Source organism: Gymnodraco acuticeps, unplaced genomic scaffold (genome assembly GCF_902827175.1).
Source record: "Gymnodraco acuticeps unplaced genomic scaffold, fGymAcu1.1, whole genome shotgun sequence".
NCBI lineage: Eukaryota > Metazoa > Chordata > Actinopteri > Perciformes > Bathydraconidae > Gymnodraco > Gymnodraco acuticeps.
In genome coordinates this window covers 1-23,322 of record NW_022991384.1, presented here as the reverse complement: position 1 = coordinate 23,322, position 23,322 = coordinate 1, and the positions used below count along the sequence as shown (strand labels likewise).

General features: G+C 45.5%; 1 protein-coding gene across 1 annotated transcript; it reads right to left on the bottom strand.

Annotated features, from left to right (window-relative positions):
• Positions 1-2,920: 2,920 nt before the first annotated feature.
• Positions 2,921-21,854, bottom strand: LOC117563136 (phospholipid phosphatase-related protein type 4-like). Its single transcript, XM_034241314.1, has 7 exons — positions 21,242-21,854; positions 12,565-12,750; positions 12,360-12,489; positions 11,877-12,066; positions 6,639-6,696; positions 6,358-6,531; positions 2,921-6,174 (listed from the first exon to the last, which is right to left on the bottom strand). Exons 1-7 carry the CDS (start codon positions 21,311-21,313, stop codon positions 4,465-4,467), a joined length of 2,520 nt encoding a protein of 839 aa, XP_034097205.1. The 5' UTR covers positions 21,314-21,854; the 3' UTR covers positions 2,921-4,464.
• Between the last annotated feature and the right edge of the window lie 1,468 nt (positions 21,855-23,322).

Here is a 23,322-nt window from a genome sequence, read left to right as displayed (position 1 = left end):
GGTGCTCATTAAGCTAAACGTATGTGGTAAGTTGCCAAAGTGCTTTGTTCTGAACGTTCATCAGTATTATAATCAAAGAGAGAAATATGAACGTTAGTTTTTACTGAAATGATCAAATAAAGTCAACATCTCACAGTCTTCACTGAGCTGTGGGGTTTGTTCAACTTTTAAAGATGTTTGAATGGTGATGTACACAGTGATAGATGTTAAGGACTAACGTTTATAATAAATACATCTGTATTGATTTAAGATCTTTTCATCAATCATACGTATTGGGATCATTTGTATTAATGAGGACCGGAGGGAGAGGGGGACGAGCAGAAGCTTCACTTTCCTTTTTATTTCAATTCCAGCTTTGGTCCTGAAGAATCTGTTTCTCTGTTGTCCACGTTCATAAAGCATAAAGCAACAGCGTCAGAGCACAGAGTCTCTAGATGAGTTCACAGTAGTCCCTCGTTCTTATTGAACATCCATGTTGTAGTCCGCTGTATAGAGAACTGTAGTTTCCATAGTTTCCCCACAGCAGCAGACGCACATTCAGGACGTCCGCTGGCGCATCAGAAACACGTGGGATAGTGAAAGTGCAGTCGATTCTCTAAAGTACCGCGGTCTCTTCTCCTAAGTCCTTTTGAATTCTCCTATCCACTATCCCTTAACCCCGTGACCTTTCACTCAGAGGTCAAGGGATAGGAGATAGGGTTAGAATTTAGGAGCTGATTTTTGGATTATCGGAACGCAACCCTCGTTAACTTTAGATGTCGGATGAAGGACATGAAGAGACAAACATGGATTGGTTTCAATAGCAAACATTTATTCAAATCCTTTGGACAACACAATGTTTGACATCTACCCTGATCAACTTAGCTTTAAGTTACACATGGGCACGTTTTGTTTTGCAAAAACTTAACCATTGAGCTTTTAAATGTTTTAACTCAGATGATGGTAAGTGCCGCATAGAAATCAAACAGCTGATCACAGTATCAGAAAACTTTAATGATTGATCCAGGGACAACACAAGAGGCTACACATGCAGAGAGCATCCATCCACAGCTCTACATATTCACATCACTCTCTGATTTCAAATCAGACCGTTCTCTTCAACAATACCATATAATTGTTCACGTCATATCTGCTCTTTTCATATCCAATCCATACTTTGTATAAGATATGTTATTCTGGTGGGTTTCTTGGTGTTTCTCTGTGGCATCCGAGGTGCAGTATGGACAGTATAAGGCTTCGACCTGTGCTGTGCAGATCCGCCTCATAGAGAAGTCCGTTACTGGTTCACATGCACAGTACCATCTGCTGCACATAAAGAGTCTTGTACTGTAAATATTTAGATTATTCTTGAATAAATGAGTGCTGTATTGTTTCAGAGGGTAGCTGTTAAGTATTGCACATCATAAGACATTGTTAGTCACAAATGTGGTCCTCTTTGAGACTTTGAAAATGTTGCTGCACTGAGTTGGTTTTCTGTCTAACTCTCAGGTATGGGTTATAACGTTTTGATAGCAGTGCCAAAAAGCTAACAATATAGTAGTCCAATTATTGATTTGTGTTGGTACAGCTTGTAAAAAGCACAAGAGAACAAAGAAGGATATTTCTGGTGATGTTTATCTTAATGTCTGAAGGTAAAAGACTGAGTTAGCTCATGCTAACGTGCAACCGTCATTGGATTGTGTCGGACACGTTTTACTACCCCCACTATTTTCTCAGGTATCCTTTTCAACATTTTGAGAGCAGTCATAAAGTCTGCACAGGATTACTCCATTAAAGGAAAAGAAAACAAGCCTGGAGGGGCCACAGTACTAAAAAAAGATTGTCATATAACTCTTACTTTGAAACACAGAAATAAAGAACATTTCTAAACACAACTGTAAATTCAATCATTTCGAAATGTTAGCACATTTATGATAAAAATATTGTGATATACTATAGAAAAGTGACCATGCAAATCTTATTGGGCTATAGAATAAATCATGTACATACTAATGCAGGAATGCTGTACAAATACTGAAAATGACATCCCATGATTTATATTCTTTTGGATGAAAAATTCTAGCTTTGGCAAATGTGCTCATATTCACTCTGCCTGTTCTTTGTTTGTATAAAATGTAATGTATGTCCAGTGGGTGCTAATTAAACCACTGACAAACTAATACATATGTAAACCACTGTAAACAACAGGTCGAATTTTTACTGGCGTAAAAAGAAAACATATTGAAGGGTTTATCAAAGAGCTGGCAGCCTCTACTGTACGTGTCATACACTGAGTTGGATTTGGTATAAAATCTGCTGGTTGGTTTATGGCACAAAGAAAATGAGTTCACAGCCCGAAACTGGAAGGAGGTGCTGTTCATCGCGTGCAAACGGCATATCGTGAAGGAGCGGTAAAATTAAGACCCAAAGGTTTCATTTGATGACTGAAATTATACTGAGGTATTACCATTCAACAACAATATCAGATATTCCTGTTGGAAATGCTACATGTAGTTACTTTAGCTCTGCGAATAGTTCTGAGCACAGTGCTTACAGAGAGTTTGCTGTCAGAACCAAAACCAATCACAACCAAAGTCAGAACCAGAGCCCCATATCAGTCTGGCTCCGTGCATCTAGTACTGTCGTAGGTCCCTGATGGGTCATCTCATCAGAAAGACTTCTCTAAAAACAACTGAGATATCAACATGAACAGGAAAGGAGAAGTGGTAACCCTACTTGGCATTGCTCCCCCCCTACTTGGCATTGCTCCCCCCTACTTGGCATTGCTCCCCCCTACTTGGCATTGCTCCCCCCTACTTGGCATTGCTCCCCCCTACTTGGCATTGCTCCCCCCCCCCCCCCCCTACTTGGCATTGCTCCCCCCTACTTGGCATTGCTCCCCCCCCCCCCTACTTGGCATTGCTCCCCCCCCGGTCCTCTCATTGCTCCCGTAAACTGGGACCAGTTGAACAGTGTTTGTGATGAGCTAAAGTAATGGTGTTGTTTCTGAGAACTTGATGATGATGATATACTTTATTAATCTCCGTGGGGAAATTGTTTCTCTGCATTTGACCCATCCTGTGTTAGGAGCAGTGTGCTGCCATTTTGAACGGCGCCCGGGGAGCAGTGTAGGGAACGGTGCCTTGCTCAGGGACACCTCTGTAGCACTTGGTCTTTCGGGGACTTGAACTAGTGACCTTCTAGTTACCAAGCCAAGTCCCTTCGACTTCGCCACCACCGCCACTTGTCTTTGTGTTTGGGTTGGTTTGACATGTGTTCCCTGCCCTCAAAGCCTTCAGCTCCATCCCACCCATGTTTCCTTTAAAACCATATATTCTGCTATGTTTATGACTCACTACTGTGGTGTTAACTGGGAATGTAAGAAGACACTGCTGACGCCATTTAATTTTTAAAACTGTTAAAAAACGCATCGTAAATCTCCATCTAACCCACTAATGTAGGTTAACCTTAGTTTGTTCATAATGGTAGTACGGACAGGCATAATTTCTGACTCTCAGCTGTTGTGCGTTCAGTGAAAATCGATTAGTGTGGATGAAGTCTTAAAAAGGTTCCAGTCACCTGTTTTAATCCTGAGACCCCGGACATGACCCCGCCCCCTCCCACTTTGTTACTGTTAAGGTTGGCGTTTTGGCTGTTGGTTTGACAGAAGGAAGTGTATTTCAGAACATATGAAAGACACTTGAAGCAGATCCAAACTCAGCTGGGTGCCTGGAGGTCAAGTATTGCATTAAGTTTGGAAATGTGCTAATTCTCCTCCGGTCTGTTTAACACAATCTTCCCGTTTGCTGCTTTTTGTGCTGTAGGTATGAACATCAACACGTTAGTAGAGATAAGGTCAGGGTTTACACTATACAAGGTACAGTAAACGCATAGGTCAGTGCAAGTCACAGCATATTAGACCTCATAGCTACAGAAGGAATGCTAAGCACACTTATGGTTCAGAAACAGTATTGATTATGTGGTATCTGTACAGGAGAAACACGAAGTACAAAACATATATTTGTGACGTCCTAATGTCATTGTTGCTCACTCTAAAATAATTCATCTTTTCTCTATTCAAATTACACAATATGTTGTATAGTAAATTGTATTTTGTGGTGTAGCACCCTTTCCACAGTATTTACAGTGCAGGGAAGTACACTGGTTCGATAGCTATGGTACAATTAGTGTTGCCGTTTGCTACAGTTTCAACAGCAGTGTGCTCATTTCTTTTTTTCAGAAAATGTATATCCAAAACATACGTAATTGTTTAAAAAAGGTTTTCTTGTCCCAAAAGCATTACACTAGGTTTCCTTAGGAGTGACTACAAAGTACACAGTGATTCTTTCTACAACACTTAAAGGTTGTGATTCAGTGTAAACATGTACAAAATCTCATGCTGAATGAAACCTTTTCTTCTGCAGTTATTATGATATTTACAATGGCAGGCCGCCTTGCATTAGTAGCTACTTCTCCTCTGACGAGTTATTCCTTGAAAACAGGAGTCATGGACGTTCCCTTGTAGAAAACGTTCCGGGCGTTGTCCGGGCTGTTGGCTCTCTCTGGAATCAGGATGATATTATTGCCTTTCCTCCGCAGGGTGGACTCCCGGCTGGAGGCGACAGAAAGGGTTTCTGAAGCGCTCTCTCCGCCTCCTCCAGATCCATCCCCTGGAGTGACCCTGATGGTGGACATGCCCTGAGGGTGGACCCGGTGCTCGGACTGGCTTGGGTTCTGCGTGTGAACAGTGACTATGGTGGGGGTGCTGTTGGTGGCAGTTGTGGTTACGATGTGATTGGCCTGCTTTCTGTCGATGGACCCTTCACGTATGGAGTCTGAGCTTTCTGAGTCTCTGTTCAGATCGTTGAGCTCAAAGGACTGCCTTAGGCTCCCACCACCTCCTCCTGATCCTCCTCCTGATCCTCCTCCTGATCCTCCTCCTGATCCTCCTCCTGGTCCACATGTCCCTGGACCTCCAGCAGCTCCAGTGCCATGATCCAGGGATCGCCACCTCCACGTTCCACTTCCATCTGTAGCTGGAGCTTGGATGACTGGTCTGTCGTTTTCAGGGTGGGCCTCTACTCTGACAATTGCTCCGGTGCTTCCTGAAATACTGCCTGAAGTGCTACCCAGGGAGCCGGGCCCCGTAGTGCTTGTGGGGTCTGGATCGGGTAGCACCCGGTACCGAGCTGAGCCCGGGCAGCTCCCGCTGGCGCTGCAGCCGATGCTGCTCTCATCTAAGCTCTTGGAATGGATCTGCAGGAGGCCCTGTTGCTTGGACATAGCTATCACTTGCATAATTCGAGGCTGGGTGTTGTGGCCGTTCTCGTTAGTCCTGAAGGCGGTGGTCTTCTCTGCAGCCCGCTGCCAGTTGGCCTGAACTGTGCTGTTTATTGTGGACATCCCCTCACTCTCTCCTCCTCCCCCCATCCTCGGGTTGGTTGTGTTGTAGTTCTCATGAGCTTCCTCTGGTATGTGGACCAGCTGTGAAGACCCAGGTCTAGACTGCATGGATATCCTGGCCCCTCCGGTGATTCCGCTGCAGTTACTGGGCAGGGTGGTACTAGCACCTGTGGCCAGTTTGGACATGTAAGAATGACTGTCAAAGCCGCCATTCAGGCCCATAGCCATGGGCTCAGAGCTAGACCGGAGCTCCATACTGCCGTGGTGGTGAGGGTGCTGGGAGGACTGGCCGGAGGACGAGTCTACAGAAGAGGAGAAGGAGTCCGGGACCTGCAGGGAGCATTTGTGGTTGTTCTTACTTTTCCACTGAGACAGGAGCTGCTTGGATCGACTGGAGTCCATGGAGGCATGGTGGAGGGTGGCGGCGTGCCGTCTGGCTGCCTCCTCATATGCTGCCATTGCCTGGGGGGTGTGGACCCGCGGAAGAGTTTGGCTGAAGGTCATGATGGCGTCTTTGCTTTGGGGGCTGCGGGGGGATATCACTTCCACCTCTGCACTGGAGCGCTTCAGACTGTCTTCAGACCTCTGCTGGGGGAGGCCACGGTGCAGGAGGCCCTCGGAGTGAGAGGTGTGCATGCCGAGCTCCCCAGCCATGCTGGCTTTCATCTGCAGGTGGTGGAGCACCGCCTCCTGGCTGATGTGGGGCAAGGAGCAGGGGGGCCGGTGTAGGATCGGAGGGGGACTGGCACTGGCCTCCTCGCTGGGCTGAAAATTTCCAACTGCATACAAACCCTGTTGCCAAAGGAAAGAGAGGAGTGTTATGTGTGGGGGGGGGGGGGGGGGGGGGGGTAATGGTCTCTATCTGCATCATTTCAAACAGAATGAATGAGTTACATTTGCGGTGGTCCACCACTGTGTGAATGTGTGGCTTTAACAGTACGATTCCACTTGTATTTTAACATTGTTGGCCCCTACCAGGTAGACAGCAATAGCCCCTCCAAGCAGGAAGCCCAGGTAGACGTCGATGGCGTGGTTCTTGTACTGAATGATCCGGGTCAGACCGCATATAATGGCACAGATAATAAAGGAGAAGACCAGGAGAGGCTTGAGCAGCTTGGATGAGTCTGTCAAAGTGCTGTTGAAGTACATCTGTGGACAGAGGAGCACACACAGATTCCAGCAGAGTTAATCCATCACCACTCACTGGCTGCTGCTCTGTCGTTAGGGCTTCATGGAGCAGGCGTCTGGTTACTCACCGAAACATAGACAGCGGCGAAGGAAGCCAGGGTAGCATGCTGCGACGGGAAGGATTTTCTGCAAGAGATGAAAGAACAAAAATAGACTCAGTCATCATTCGTGTGTGTGTGTGTGTGTGTGTGTGTGTGTGTGTGTGTGTGTGTGTGTGTGTGTGTGTGTGTGTGTGTGTGTGTGTGTGTGTGTGTGTGTGTGTGTGTGTGTGTGTGTGTGTGTGTGCGTGCGTCACAACAGGAGGTGGAAGGAGGTATAAAAGCATAATGGGGTACCTCAAACACCACCCACATGACATAGCATGTTAGTGTATCTCTATAGCATGTTAGTGCATCTCTATAGCATGTTAGTGTATCTCTATAGCATGTTAGTGTATCTCTATAACATGTTAGTGTATCTCTATAGCATGTTAGTGTATCTCTATAGCATGGTAGTGCATCTCTATAGCATATTAGTGCATCTCTATAGCATGCTAGTGCATCTCTATAGCATGTTAGTGCATCTCTATAGCATGCTAGTGCATCTCTATAGCATGTTAGTGCATCTCTTTAAACAACTCTCCTGTTATCTCAATCAGAACAACCTTCTGGATCCGCACCAGTCTGGTTTCAAGGCAGGTCACTCCACAGAAACTGCTCTCATTGCTGTCACGGAGGAACTGCACACTGCCAAAACTGCATCCCTCTCCTCTGTCATCATCCTGTTGGACCTGTCTGCTGCATTCAACACGGTGAATCATCAGATCCTCCTTCGCACTCTCCAAAAACTTGGAGTTTCAGGCTCTGCACTTTCCCTCCTCACCTCATACCTGAAAGACCGTACCTACAGGGTGACTTGGAGAGGGTCTGAGTCCGACCCTTGTCAATTAACTACGGGGGTCCCTCAGGGCTCTGTTCTTGGTCCCCTCCTCTTCTCCTTGTACACAAACTCGCTCGGATCAGTCATTAGCCCGCATGGTTTTTCATACCACTGCTACGCTGACGACACCCAATTAATTCTGTCCATCCCGCTCAGAGACCCAGGTCTTCGCACGCATCTCTGCTTGTCTAGCTGACATCTCTCAGTGGATGTCTGCTCACCACCTCAAGCTCAACCTTGACAAGACTGAGCTGCTCTTCCTCCCGGGAAAAGATTGTCCAACTCTTGACCTAACAATCAACATCGGCACCTCAGTTGTTTCCCCGACTCAGACTGCAAGGAATCTGGGTGTGACCCTAGATAACAACCTGTCCTTCACTGCAAACATCGCTGCTACAACCCGTTGCTGCAGAAACACGCTTTACAACATCAGGAAGATACGTCCCCAGCTGACTCAGAAAGCGACTCAGGTTCTGGTCCAGGCTCTCGTCATCTCACGCCTAGACTACTGCAACTCCCTCCTGGCTGGTCTACCTGCTTGTGCCATCCGACCTCTGCAGCTCATCCAGAATGCAGCGGCTCGTCTGGTCTTCAACCTTCCTAAATTCTCCCACACCACTCCGCTCCTCCGCTCGCTTCACTGGCTTCCAGTAACTGCTAGAATCCACTTCAAGACACTGGTACTTGCTTACCGTGCTGCGAATGGATCTGGCCCTTCCTACATCCAGGACATGGTTAAACCGTACACCCCAGCGCGTGCACTACGCTCTGCATCAGCCAAACGACTCGTTGCGCCCTCGCCGCGAGGGGGACCCAAGTTCCCATCGGCGAAAACACGTGGGTTTGCTGTCCTGGCTCCAAGATGGTGGAATGAGCTCCCATTGACATCAGGACGGCAGATAGCTTACACACCTTCCGGCGCAAACTGAAAACTCATCTCTTTCGACTCCACTTCGAGCGTTAGAACGATTAACGAAGCACTTTTATACTAATAAAGGACTGGCTTACCTAAAGCCAGTTGAGTAGCACTTGAAATGTTTGGCTCTATGAAACCTGATGTACTTTATGATTCTCTTTCTTCAAGGTTGTGTCTTCCTGGTCGAATGTACTTATTGTAAGTCGCTTTGGATAAAAGCGTCAGCTAAATGCAATGTAATGTAATGTAATCTCTATAGCATGTTAGTGTATCTCTATAGCATGTTAGTGTATCTCTATGGCATGTTAGTGCATCTCTATAACATGTTAGTGCATCTCTATAGCATGTTAGCATGTTAGTGTATCTCTATAGCATGTTAGTGCATCTCTATAGCATGTTAGTGTATCTCTATAGCATGTTAGTGTATCTCTATAGCATGTTAGTGCATCTCTATAGCATGTTAGTACATCTCTATAGCATGTTAGTGTATCTCTATAGCATGTTAGTGTATCTCTATAGCATGTTAGTGTATCTCTATAGCATGTTAGTGCATCTCTATAGCATGTTAGTGTATCTCTATAGCATGTTAGTGTATCTCTATAGCATGTTAGTGCATCTCTATAGCATGTTAGTACATCTCTATAGCATGTTAGTGTATCTCTATAGCATGTTAGTGTATCTCTATAGCATGTTAGTGTATCTCTATAGCATGTTAGTGCATCTCTATAGCATGTTAGTGTATCTCTATAGCATGTTAGTCCATCTCTATAGCATGTTAGTGCATCTCTATAGCATGTTAGTGCATCTCTATAGCATGTTAGTGTATCTCTATAGCATGTTAGTGTATCTCTATAGCATGTTAGTGTATCTCTATAGCATGTTAGTGCATCTCTATAGCATGTTAGTGTATCTCTATAGCATGTTAGTGCATCTCTATAGCATGTTAGTGTATCTCTATAGCATGTTAGTGCATCTCTATAGCATGTTAGTGTATCTCTATAGCATGTTAGTCCATCTCTATAACATGTTAGTGCATCTCTATAGCATGTTAGTGTATCTCTATCTCTATAGCATGTTAGTGTATCTCTATAGCATGTTAGTGTATCTCTATAGCATGTTAGTGCATCTCTATAGCATGTTAGTGTATCTCTATAGCATGTTAGTGTATCTCTATCTCTATAGCATGTTAGTGCATCTCTATAGCATGTTAGTGCATCTCTATAGCATGTTAGTGTATCTCTATAGCATGTTAGTGTATCTCTATAGCATGTTAGTGCATCTCTATAGCATGTTAGTGCATCTCTATAACATGTTAGTGCATCTCTATAGCATGTTAGTGTATCTCTATAGCATGTTCTCTATAGCATGTTAGTGCATCTCTATAGCATGTTAGTGCATCTCTATAGCATGTTAGTGTATCTCTATAGCATGTTCTCTATAGCATGTTAGTGCATCTCTATAGCATGTTAGTGCATCTCTATAGCATGTTCTCTATAGCATGTTAGTGCATCTCTATCTCTATAGCATGTTAGTGTATCTCTATAGCATGTTAGTGTATCTCTATAGCATGTTAGTGCATCTCTATAGCATGTTAGTGTATCTCTATAGCATGTTAGTGCATCTCTATAGCATGTTAGTGTATCTCTATAGCATGTTAGTGTATCTCTATAGCATGTTAGTGTATCTCTATAGCATGTTAGTGCATCTCTATAGCATGTTAGTGTATCTCTATAGCATGTTAGTGCATCTCTATAGCATGTTAGTGTATCTCTATAGCATGTTAGTGTATCTCTATAGCATGTTAGTGTATCTCTATAGCATGTTAGTGTATCTCTATAGCATGTTAGTGCATCTCTATAGCATGTTAGCATGTTAGTGTATCTCTATAGCATGTTAGTGCATCTCTATAGCATGTTAGTGTATCTCTATAGCATGTTAGTGTATCTCTATAGCATGTTAGTGCATCTCTATAGCATGTTAGTGTATCTCTATAGCATGTTAGTGCATCTCTATAGCATGTTAGTGTATCTCTATAGCATGTTAGTGTATCTCTATAGCATGTTAGTGCATCTCTATAGCATGTTAGTGTATCTCTATAGCATGTTAGTCCATCTCTATAGCATGTTAGTGTATCTCTATAGCATGTTAGTGTATCTCTATAGCATATTAGTGTATCTCTATAGCATGTTAGTGCATCTCTATAGCATGTTAGTCCATCTCTATAACATGCTAGTGCATCTCTATAGCATGCTAGTGCATCTCTATAGCATGTTAGTGCATCTCTATAGCATGTTAGTGTATCTCTATAGCATGCTAGTGTATCTCTATAACATGCTAGTGTATCTCTATAACATGCTAGTGTATCTCTATAACATGTTAGTGTATCTCTATAGCATGTTAGTGTATCTCTATAGCATGTTAGTGCATCTCTATAGCATGTTAGTGTATCTCTATAGCATGTTAGTGCATCTCTATAACATGCTAGTGTATCTCTATAACATGCTAGTGTATCTCTATAGCATGTTAGTGTATCTCTATAGCATGTTAGTGTATCTCTATAGCATGTTAGTGCATCTCTATAGCATGTTAGTGTATCTCTATAGCATGTTAGTGCATCTCTATAGCATGTTAGTGCATCTCTATAGCATGTCTCTAGCTGAAGTGTGAACTGCAGTGCTCTGCTGCAGTGTGGCAGTGGCAGCTTAGCTGTGCTCCATAATGAAGTGAACCTGTGGCCCAGTTTCTCCGCTCCAACACAATGACCTACTTCTGACGACTCCTCAGAGCAGCCTCCTCTCTGCTCCGGACTCCAATGAGTTAGAGCATTCATGCAGTTATATGTATATCTCTGTGTGTGTATGTGTGTGTGTGTATATGTATGTGTCGTGTGTGTGTTTGTGTGTGTGTGTGTGTGTGTGTATGTGTGGGCCGTGTGAGTGTGTTTGTATGTGTGTGTGTCGTGTGTGTGTGTGTGTGTGTGTGTGTGCGTGTGTGTGTGTGTGTGTGTGTGTGTCACTATCTATGTTGGAACCAAGAAGTAAATATATGAAAGTTATTTCCAAGAAGAACAAAAGAAGGTATTTTACCACAAAAAGTCTTTAGTAGGTAATTATTTAGTAACCTGTCTTAAAATACATTTTCGGGACGCTCTGCCCACATCCTTGTCCCCGCCCCCTCTGGGTGAGAACATCAGCTGATTGGTCAGAGCTTCCCTGACACGCTGTGTAATAAACAGACTGTCACTTTTTGATACGGCTGTGTCCTGTCATGCTTCAGCAGTGTCTGCACCTCGTCTTGAACTGACAGTACCACAGACAGTCTGATCTACAGCACAAAGCCTGCTCACTGCTGGTGACAACTGCGTCTTCTTTTATTCACTTTATTCAGCATAACTTCCTTTTTGTTTCCTATCCGTCAGACTGGGGATTACCCAGAGTGCACTTGAAGGTTAAACACATGCAGAGAGCCTGACCTGCCCTGGGTGATGGCTGCAGGGTCGCCCCCGGAGCAGATGTCGTCCATGACATAAGGATTCTGCTCACAGCTGACGTTGGTGTAGTTGGGTTTACACACCGTGAGGAAGTAGGGCGCCGGGTAGCCGGTCATCAGCTGCAGGATGTCGGTGATGAGGGCCGTGGCACAGAGACCGAAAGCATGAACGCCTGAGGATAGAAGATGGGATGTGAAGGAACAAGCTACAGGTACACAAAGGTGTACACACACACACACACACACACACACACACACACACACACACACACACACACACACACACACACACACACACACACACACACACACACACACACACACACACACACACACACACGCACACACTTCCTCATAGCATTAGTTAATGTCGGTTTTTGTTCCATGAAAGAGATTTACGTTGCCAAATGTTTTTTAAAATGATCCGTCAGATGCTCTCAGTGTGTAGAAATGAAAGAGTGTGTACCAACGAAGCGCACAGCTCTGCGTATGAAGGAGTTGAAGTTGCAGCCAGCAGCGTTGATGTTCGCCTCGGCCCCCCCGCCACTCTTCCTCCGAGACGTACAGCAGAAAACAATGGCCTCCCCGATCATTATCTGTCAACACACAACATATTGAGGTTAAAGCTGATTAAGATGGAGGATATTTAAGTCCTCTGGATGGATCCTCACCGTGATGGCCGGCCCGGCGAAGGCCAGGCTGAGCAGCATCAGGAAGGGGATGACCTCGTGGTTGGGGTCGATGTAAGGGAGGCTCAGGCTGCGGTCGTGGCAGTTGAAGCCAGACTTCACCGGCTTGAACACATCCGTCCACTCCAGGAAGTAGAGACTGACCACGGACGACACCAGGATGGGAAGCTGTGGAGGAACAGAGAGACCTGATGAACGTCTGAGGAGACGCACGACACTCTCAAAGCAATACAACAGAAACACATCACCCTACGCTTCAACGCTTCAATGACCATGCTAATTTGATTTAATAATGAGAAATGGCATGGACAAATGTTTCACGACCTGAAGGGAGGAGACGCTGCTGATGGAATGAATCTTATAAACATAAAGAGTTGAATCCTCCTCAATCGTTCACAGAGCTACTTCATGTTTATTACGGTCAGTCTTCATTAAAGACTCAGCAGTTCAATCCCAACCATGAAATATAGAGCTGGTGCTTCAGCTGCAGCCAGTGGTGAGCTGCTCAGCAGACTGTGGTTATTTAAATCTCCGGACATGCTGGAAGACTGCAGTGATGCTGACCTGTCACACTGCCGTCCAATCAGAGCATAGGCGTCCTTTGCGCTGGGGACACCACTTTATAAAAGCATAACTTATAAATGTTCTTATAAATAGCGTCACTAAGAAATGTAAAACAAGAGGGTAACCAGTCAGGAGCAGGAGGTGCATTGTGGGAGCTGAATGTGGCCTAGAGCATCATGGGAGTTATGATGCAGCTTAATACCCTGACCCCCGGGTACAGCGAGTACCACTATATTGCTGCAGGGTAGACTTCAGTATAACTGTGGGGGAAATGTCTGAACAGTAACATATATGCTAGCTTGTAGCTTGTAGCGACACTCATCAGTTCAGGTGCTCAGCAGCAGTGATGCATGTGTGTCACTGAACACAGTTTCTAACAGAAGTATGCCGACTCAGCACACAGTCCGGTCAACCCTGTTCGCTGCTCACTCTCTCACTGAGGTCTGATCTCCTTCCTGTTTCCAGCAGGCGACGAGCACAGGAAGTCACTCATACGAACTACATGAGAACCTCTCTGGAAACTCTCTGCATGTTTTAACAGCCACACTTTCTTCTCAAGTTGTTTACAAGGTGTTTGGCTCGACAACAGTCCCTCCAGTCGGGCCTCAGAGCCTGCAGAGGGTCATGAGGCATGGATAATGGATTTGGCTGGCAGTGGTTATGGTGGGGGCCCGACTGGTAACTGTACAGGTCTCTCAGAAAAAGAGTGTTTGCAGTGAACTCTGAGAGAGGCTTTGGATGGAGCAAAGGGAAAATTAAGGAAAGCTGATTCTACTGAAGCTAAAAAAGGTTCTTACATTACACAGCTGGTAAGTTCCAACTGATCTGACTGCATTCAGAGTCCTGCTTCTTCCACAGAGCCTCTCTGCTGTCCTGCTTCTTCCAGAGAGTCTCTCTGCTGTCCTGCTTCTTCCACAGAGTCTCTCTGCTGTCCTGCTTCTTCCACAGAGCCTCTCTGCTGTCCTGCTTCTTCCACAGAGCCTCTCTGCTGTCCTGCTTCTTCCAGAGAGTCTCTCTGCTGTCCTGCTTCTTCCACAGAGTCTCTCTGCTGTCCTGCTTCTTCCACAGAGCCTCTCTGCTGTCCTGCTTCTTCCACAGAGCCTCTCTGCTGTCCTGCTTCTTCCACAGAGTCTCTCTGCTGTCCTGCTTCTTCCAGAGAGTCTCTCTGCTGTCCTGCTTCTTCCACAGAGTCTCTCTGCTGTCCTGCTTCTTCCACAGAGCCTCTCTGCTGTCCTGCTTCTTCCACAGAGTCTCTCTGCTGTCCTGCTTCTTCCACAGAGTCCTCTCTGCTGTCCTGCTTCTTCCACAGAGTCTCTCTGCTGTCCTGCTTCTTCCACAGAGTCCTCTCTGCTGTCCTGCTTCTTCCACAGAGTCCTCTCTGCTGTCCTGCTTCTTCCACAGAGTCTCTCTGCTGTCCTGCTTCTTCCACAGAGTCTCTCTGCTGTCCTGCTTCTTCCACAGAGTCCTCTCTGCTGTCCTGCTTCTTCCACAGAGCCTCTCTGCTGTCCTGCTTCTTCCACAGAGCCTCTCTGCTGTCCTGCTTCTTCCACAGAGTCTCTCTGCTGTCCTGCTTCTTCCACAGAGTCTCTCTGCTGTCCTGCTTCTTCCACAGAGCCTCTCTGCTGTCCTGCTTCTTCCACAGAGTCTCTCTGCTGTCCTGCTTCTTCCACAGAGTCTCTCTGCTGTCCTGCTTCTTCCACAGAGTCTCTCTGCTGTCCTGCTTCTTCCACAGAGTCTCTCTGCTGTCCTGCTTCTTCCAGAGAGTCTCTCTGCTGTCCTGCTTCTTCCACAGAGTCTCTATGCTGTCCTGCTTCTTCCACAGAGTCTCTCTGCTGTCCTGCTTCTTCCACAGAGCCTCTCTGCTGTCCTGCTTCTTCCACAGAGCCTCTCTGCTGTCCTGCTTCTTCCACAGAGTCTCTCTGCTGTCCTGCTTCTTCCACAGAGTCTCTCTGCTGTCCTGCTTCTTCCAGAGAGCCTCTCTGCTGTCCTGCTTCTTCCAGAGAGCCTCTCTGCTGTCCTGCTTCTTCCACAGAGCCTCTCTGCTGTCCTGCTTCTTCCACAGAGTCTCTCTGCTGTCCTGCTTCTTCCACAGAGCCTCTCTGCTGTCCTGCTTCTTCCACAGAGCCTCTCTGCTGTCCTGCTTCTTCCAGAGAGCCTCTCTGCTGTCCTGCTTCTTCCAGAGAGCCTCTCTGCTGTCCTGCTTCTTCCACAGAGCCTCTCTGCTGTCCTGCTTCTTCCAGAGAGCTGTTCTGGAGGATTTATACTTTAGTCCCCTTCTAAAGGGGGACTCCTGTGCAGGGTCGGCGTCATGAGGGGTCATTCACGGGCCATGCCCCCCCAAATGAGTCACTGTGACCCCCCAACGCAGGGTGGGCAAGCCTTGCTACTTTGCCGTTTTTAAAAAAAAAAAATCATATGAGTGAAAACGTTTCCACTAAAGGTTTTTTGTGTGAAATACGTCAGAAATAAAGAATACAAATATGAAACACAGCCTGAGCTGTGCTCACTGCTGCTCTCTGATTGGTGTGTTGCTTGACCAATGACCCCCGCCCTTTGCTTTGTTATCATTACGTGGCTGTGTGTTTAGATGCAACCCAGTCTCACGGCATTTCGTGTTCACCAACACGATTTCCCCCTTTTTTTCGTGTCGCACAGCACGATTTTAAAAGCAATGTATTTCTACTGGTAATGTGTTTCGTGCCTGCAGCACGTCTTTTTCTCCGGTCGGGTCGTGGGAGACCGGAAGCTGTGCGGTTCATAAAAATATGTTCTTACTCAATATCAAGCCACGATTATTGCTTTTATTTTAAATCGTATAATTTCGGACTTTTGTTGCCGTCTGTGAGGAAAATAAATGGCTCAGAGCCTCAGGATACTGAAATCTGTATTTAAAAAAAAAAAGATTTCCTTCTAATTTGTTATTCTTTTCAAAATAGCACACTGTTATTTACTCAACAATAACACACAATTATCCTTGCTTTTATTTATTGGTTTAATTCCATAATCTCGGGCTTTTTTGGCGTCCGTCAGGAACTGAATTTCAAAATAAAAATAACCGGAAACAGACATAGGCCTCTAGGAGTTTAGGACCCGACCGGAGAAAAAGACGTGCTACAGGCACGAAACACATTACCAGTAGAAATACATTGCTTTTTGCATCTTGCTGTGCAACACGAAGAAAAGGGGAAAATCGTGTTGGTGAACACGAAATGCCGTGAGACAGGGTTGTTAGATGAAAGCCCAGTGGCGATCTGTTCATCTGTTATACTGATTATACAGTAAAGCCATCGAAAATAATATGATACAGTACAAGTAGCCTACTTCTGGGTCTCTGTGTTTCATTCAAGCTCGGCTCTGTGTGTGTGTGTGTGTGTGTGTGTGTGTGTGTGTGGCACGAGCGCATTTTGTGAGTGCGCGAGTGGTAACGTGGAATGTTGTTATTAGCATCTGGTTAGCTAGCTATGCTAACGGATATAAAGAGCTGTTTCTACACCAAGGTGGAGGACAGTCCTCTCCTGTCAGACTGAGAGGATCTTATAACCTCAGCGAGGTAAGGACTCTCTCAGTGTTTAGATAGTTCACTTTAGTGTAGGTTATCTCAGTGGGTCTCAAACGGTTTGGTCACCATTTATGTAAACAAGTATTTGCGAGGAACACCTTTATATGATCATTATACTTATTAAAGAATAAGAGAATACATGAAAAACGGGTATGAAATACTATAGGACAGTAACACAAGAATACAGTTTAAAGGGGAGTGATTAGTAAAATATCAATAAAGAAAAAGTACATTTGTGTACAGTTCTGTTTCATATGGGTGCTGAGAGATGTATCCATAGATCTCTTCATTTTGCTCTCAAAGTGCACCAGATTGATGCTTTTAACTTCAATATTTTAAAACACATCTTCCCGGGGGAGCATGCCCCCAGACCCTCCTAGAGGAGGTTAGGTCCACCCCCACCTAAAACATGTTCACATGGATAGGATACTAAATACATTTGCACACTTTTATATGGTGGCCTATGTCCACATGTTTCTGTTTTGGTGGTCGTGCCACAACCGTGCATGTCTGCAGAAGTCATAGGTGCGCTGTACAAAAGCACTACACCCTGCAATGTGTGTGAAATACACTTTACAGCATGTTTTTTTAAATTGAAGTTGCGTTGGTGTTTGTGTGTTGGTTGTTGACGGCAGTGTGTGCCCCCCCTTGGTAAATGATTGCCCCCCCATTCGATTTGTTCTGGAGCCGACCCTGCTCCTGTGCTTTACATGCTGCAGTGTTGTGTTACACCTGGATATCTTGTAAAGACATATATTGGAATGTAACTGTATATAACAGACGTGCAGACCCTGCAGTCTGTGAACAGCTCCTGTATTACATAGAGCAGAGCCACAGCTGTCAGAGCATCATTGCTCATCTTCATCACCAACTGTATCTGAACAGAGACCCTCTCACAGACATATGCAGAGAAGTTTAACACACTTTCTGCAGATGAAACACACGCTTTGTGCTTTATCTGGGCTAATGGCTGTGTCCCTCCCCAAAGATATATTGTGATATAATCTTTTGTTTCCCAGTTTTAGACAGAGGCTAACTTTATACAGAGGCTAACTTCATTCAGAGGCTAACTTCATTCGGAGGCTAACTTCATTCAGAGGCTAACTTCGTTCAGAGGCTAACTTCGTTCAGAGGCTAACTTTATACAGAGGCTAACTTTATACAGAGGCTAACTTTATTCGGAGGCTAACTTCGTTCGGAGGCTAACTTCATTCGGAGGCTAACTTCGTTCGGAGGCTAACTTCGTTCGGAGGCTAACTTCGTTCGGAGGCTAACTTTATACGGAGGCTAACTTTATACGGAGGCTAACTTCGTTCAGAGGCTAACTTCGTTCAGAGGCTAAGTTTATACAGAGGCTAACTTCTGCGCTGTCAGTACGCTTGTCCATGTTTGTGATTGGTCAAATGTTGCTAACCCCGCCCCTTTCATGTGAATGCACTCTCAGCCGGACAGAGAAACCCTGGCCTGAGTTACGGCCCCTACACACGACGGCGTGCATTGCCGCTTGGCAGTGGGCGTGTCTTGAGCTTGGGGAGTTTACGCGACCAACAACCAATCACAAGAATCTCTCCTGTCAATTGCATAAAAGGTTTTACATGTCACACTTTATATGATGAACATACATGACATTAATGTCTATGGTGCTATTTTACGCACATTCCATGCTGGCTAAATACTGTCTATGTCTGCTAGCTGTCCATTCAAACGAAGTAAACTGGATATAAAATCCCCAAACAGGCGAAAACCCACCAGTTTCACCCACTGTCTCTGCCTCCTGCCTCCATGCCTGGCTCCTCCGGTTTGTATCCCGGTAGATGAACAGAGACTGATCATAAAGCACCGGCTGATTCCCTACCGCTACGATTATTTTCTCCTCCATTTTTTGGCATAAGAGGAAATGAACTGCGGTCTGGCTCTCCCAGCATACACGCGGTTTGATTGGCTAGCGCTTGTACTGGAAGATTTGCATAAGCGGGATTTGATTGGCTGACGCCTCCGTCGAAGCGTCAAAAGTAGAACATTGCTCTACTTTTGCAGCGAGCACCGCGAGAGAAGCTACGCTTTGCTCCCGCAATGCAGTTCGGCGAAATGTGACGTCAGTCACCCCATTCAAAGTGAATGGACAGAAGCGTTGAAGAGTCAACGCACGACGCCGTGTGTAGGGCCAAGCCCCCAGGAAGTGCGCCGGAGTCTGATGAGAATATTCATGCTGGTCAAACGGCGGTACTACACTTCCTTTTGGTTGCTGGGCCCGGAAACACTTTTTCCCATTGACTAACATGGGGAAAGAGACGTCTGTAACTCGTTGGATAATTTTTTTTAAACTAAATAAACTACCCAGTATGAACACTTGTATAGCCCTTATTAAAAACATTCGTTCCTCAAGTTGTAAAAATGTGCTAATAACGTTATTCTGAGAGTTATTTCCCTCGGCATTATGAACGCGCATCTAACCCACGGGACCGCGCCGCCCGGCACGTTCAAGTTACGTGTTCAGCACTACATGAGTTTCTCTTTACCCATGGATGCACAATAACAACGGACCATATCGCCTTACTGCCACGGAGCTGTAATAATGGATATATTGCACATGTTTGCTGTAATTCATCATTTGTAAAATATTATACTACATGGGCTGTATGATGTAAATCTTGTACCGTAAATGTTGTATTAAATAAAGTTAATATTACCGACGTAGATTAACGTTCCTGTAGCTTCGTATTGCACTTGCAATTGTTTTAGTTACTTGTGGGCTAACATGAATAATCACAGTTACTATCCTTTTACTCCATCACATTTCAAACAGAAATAGGCTATTGTTATTTTAACTCCACCACAGTAATCCATCATCAGCTTTACTTTTTAGATAAAGTTTTAACTCACAATTGATCATAACAGGCTTCAACATATACATTGTATATATTACCAAGTGGTTTCATGTACAACCCACACAAGTATCATGCTAAATGAAGCTCTGTTGCTTGGATATCACTAGATCCTGATGTCAGCGTAATATAAAAGTACATAACGATTGATGTGTAACTTAGCATAATTAACTAGCTAGCCGCTAGCTGCTAACTGCCGCCTCGTTAATATAAATCCAGTACCATGCTGTCATGTACGCGCGGTGCTGTTACGTGTATGCAAATTCACGTGCTTAATGTGAACGAGCCTTTTGGGCGGCGTGGTTAAAGTTGCGCATGCTCTATGAGTGCACATACGGGTACTTCTCAGGCATGCTGGGTAATCTGTGACGTTTCGCTCTCTCAAAAGTTGGGCCATTTTGTCATCATGCGCTAATGAGCAACTCTCATAGGAATGAATGAGGCCCCGCCTCCCACGCTGTATCCAGTTCTTATTATACATCCATGGTGTAGGGGCCGTTACAAAAGTAGAGCAATGTTCTACTTTTGACGCTTCGACAGAGGCGTCAGCCAATCAAATCCCGTTTACAGAGTTGATAACCAGCGTCGTAGAACCGCTTAGCGAGAGCGCGTTTGTTTTGGATTAGGTAAACCGGGTAACTCAAACATATCCAGGTTAGGTTGAACCGGCTTCGTCGTACAGGCCTCTGGGTCAGACCAGCGTTTGTTCTGCAGTTGTTAATCTGACCTTCCTGGAGAATAACACGAGCTATCTTGTTGTCAGTTTGTGAGCACGGATGTAGTTATGTGAAAAAAAAAAATATATATTTTCCTAAAAACTCACACACACTGTATGAGCGGGCCTGATTATAGGCACCAGTGTATAAGTGCTGTATTTCAGTAGAGATACCTCCAGCACTGGCCTGCTTTAACACTTCCTGCTGCAGGACAGAGACCCTGAGTGAACACAGAGCAGTGATCAAAAACAAGATAAAGGGAATCCCCTGAACGACTGAGTCACTGTGACTGCAGGAGTCCGCAGGGACGATGCATCCATCACACAGCGGTAATACTAATAATCATAGATAATATATGAAGGCACTGGGAGAGAACAGCTACAGGCCAGCAGTGAGACAGAGCGTGGATAAAGAGCACTGTGACTCTGTGACCAAGCTGCAGCAACCCCAGATATTAGGGAGGATGTGTATGTATGTGTGTGTATGTGTGTGTGTATGTGTGTGTGTGTGTGTGTGTGTGTGTGTGTGTGTGTGTGTGTGTGTGTGTGTGTGTGTGTGTGTGTGTGTGTGTGTGTGTGTGTGAGATGCTGATCTGAGCGGTATGTTATTCTGCTCACTGGGGTGATGCTGCAGCATCCACTGAGTGAGGATGCAAGTATTCAGAATATGTGTATATTGTATATGTACACACACATCTGCTGATGTGTCTCTGGTGCTCGTGCACACACTCATGCACAATAATAACATAATGAACAGAGATCAGGTCCTGTCTCCCCCACAGTCTCCCCACAGCTGAGGATCCTCTCTGATCTAGACCTTCAGACCTGGTGCAGGATCACCTGTCCGGGTCCACCTGCTCTGTCTGCAGGTGACCTACATATTAAAGCCGCGTGAGTCACACTCGTGCATCCTCTATGTGATGGGGGGGAACTCACCTCTACAAAATAGAAGCAGGGCAGCAGGCTGACGCTGTCCTTGGTGTGGCCCCCCTTCTCTCTTCCAGACATGGTGGGGCCTCGATGAGTCCGGATCCGAGACGTGAGAAGACGCTCAGCAGCGCGCCATGGAGGAGCTATCCGGCCCGGAGACCCGCAGATAGACCCGCAAACAGACCCTCACAGACCCGCAGACAGAACCCGCAAACAGACCCGCTGCAGACCCGCAGATAGACTCCGCAAACAGACCCTCACAGACCCGCTGCAGACCCGCAGATAGACCTCGCTGCAGATCCTCACCCCGCTGCAGACCCGCACATGCCCGCAAAGAACCGCACTCAGAGACCCTCACAGACACCCTCACAGAGACCCCGGCTCTGGTTTTATCTCCGCTCGTGAGGCTCGGTCCAGTCTCGAGGAGCTGTCAGATGGAGGCTCACCGAGGAGGGGGGAGGAGGAGCGCATGCGCACTGCGGATGAAGACGACGGCATAAGGACGTTAGTGCTAAGTGTGGAGGAGCTCGAATCGATCATACACACAGACCAGAAAACATCAAATGTTGTTATCTATTACATACTTCTCGTGCAGATTCAATGCTCACATTATCACGTGCCCCTGTCACGAGCCCTCATATGTGTTCACTGCCATCAGCTGATAGTGCACGAGCAGCACCACAGGGAGGTGCACTTACACACATTTATATTCTATCACTCACACACACTAATATTCTATAGCCTATATCACTTACACACATTTACATTATCAATTACACTACACACTAATATGCTATCACTTACACACACTAATATATACATATCACTCAAACACTTATACTTTATATATTTATATTCTATATCTCCATATAAATACTGAGTAAATGTACTTAGTTCCCACCTCTGCTTATACTTGATATATTTGTATTATTTATATCACTTGTATGTATGCCTTAGACCTTGATTGTTCTACAGCCTTATAGCTCAAAGGATCCAAAATATTGTGCAGATGTTCCTTCAGTGGTAATGAGACACATCACGGAGGACTGACGTGTTGATATGTGTTAATTTAAGTTGATGCTACTCCTCAGATGTGATGTTACACAGTATCTCATCTCATCCCCACAGCTCTGTTTACACTGAGTCTAATCAGCCTATGGGAGGGCTGCAACCCAATGCATTCTGGGCCATCCCTTACATCATGATATACAAATCTACACACACTAGTTCACTCATCAGCATGTCAGTGTGTGTGTGTGTGTTTACATATCTTTGTAACAGTGTTTCATAATCACACACACACACACACACACACACACACACACACACACACACACACACACACACACACACACACACACACACACACACACACACACACACACACACACACACACACACACACACACACACACACACACACACACACAGAGAGTGTGTGTCAGGCTGTGAGCTCTGTGTCAGGTGACACCTCTCCCTCAGGTAACTGTACCTGCAGATCCTCACACACTGCTCTGCTCACACACACTGTGGATCAGATGTAGCTCCCATCACACGGTGCAGGTTTCTCACTTTTCCCTAACTTTACTCAGACCCTGAAGGCAGCATCACCTCAGCCCATCGATTAATAAGCCGAGACCGAGAGAGAGACCGGAGCTCCGTGAGTCGGGCCCGCCACCGAGGCTCTGAGTCCGGCAGCAGCTCCTCCACTGACCCGCTGAGGACCCGCTGAGGACCAGGTGAGACTGCCCCCCACCAGCAGTGTGTCCTACACACACATCTTTATATATCATATATCATTAAAGTGTTATCAAAGCTTTCTTATATATACGAAAGCTTTGATAAGACTTTAATGATCAATAATTATAATCAGAAGACAGAAAGCACTTGTAATGCTGGGACAGATTAACAGGACTAAATGATATGCAGTGATGAGAAGCAGCGCCACCCAGTGGAGAGCCCGAAGACTGCAGTTAGATCATTTTAAACAGGCCTTCTTCTTCTTCTTCTTCTTCTTCTTCTTCTTCTTCTTCTTCTTCTTCTTCTTCTTCTTCTTCTTCTTCTTCTCTTCTGTCTTTCTTCTTCTT

Coding starts and splice junctions, on each gene's coding strand:
- LOC117563136 (XM_034241314.1), bottom strand. CDS start 21,313: ATGTCTGGAAGAGAGAAGGGGGGCCACACCAAGGACAGCGTCAGCCTG. Junction 12,067..12,359: donor CAGAGCTGTGCGCTTCGTTG/GTACACACTCTT, acceptor TTCTATCCTCAG/GCGTTCATGCTTTCGGTCTC. Junction 6,175..6,357: donor GGGCTATTGCTGTCTACCTG/GTAGGGGCCAAC, acceptor CTTTGGCAACAG/GGTTTGTATGCAGTTGGAAA.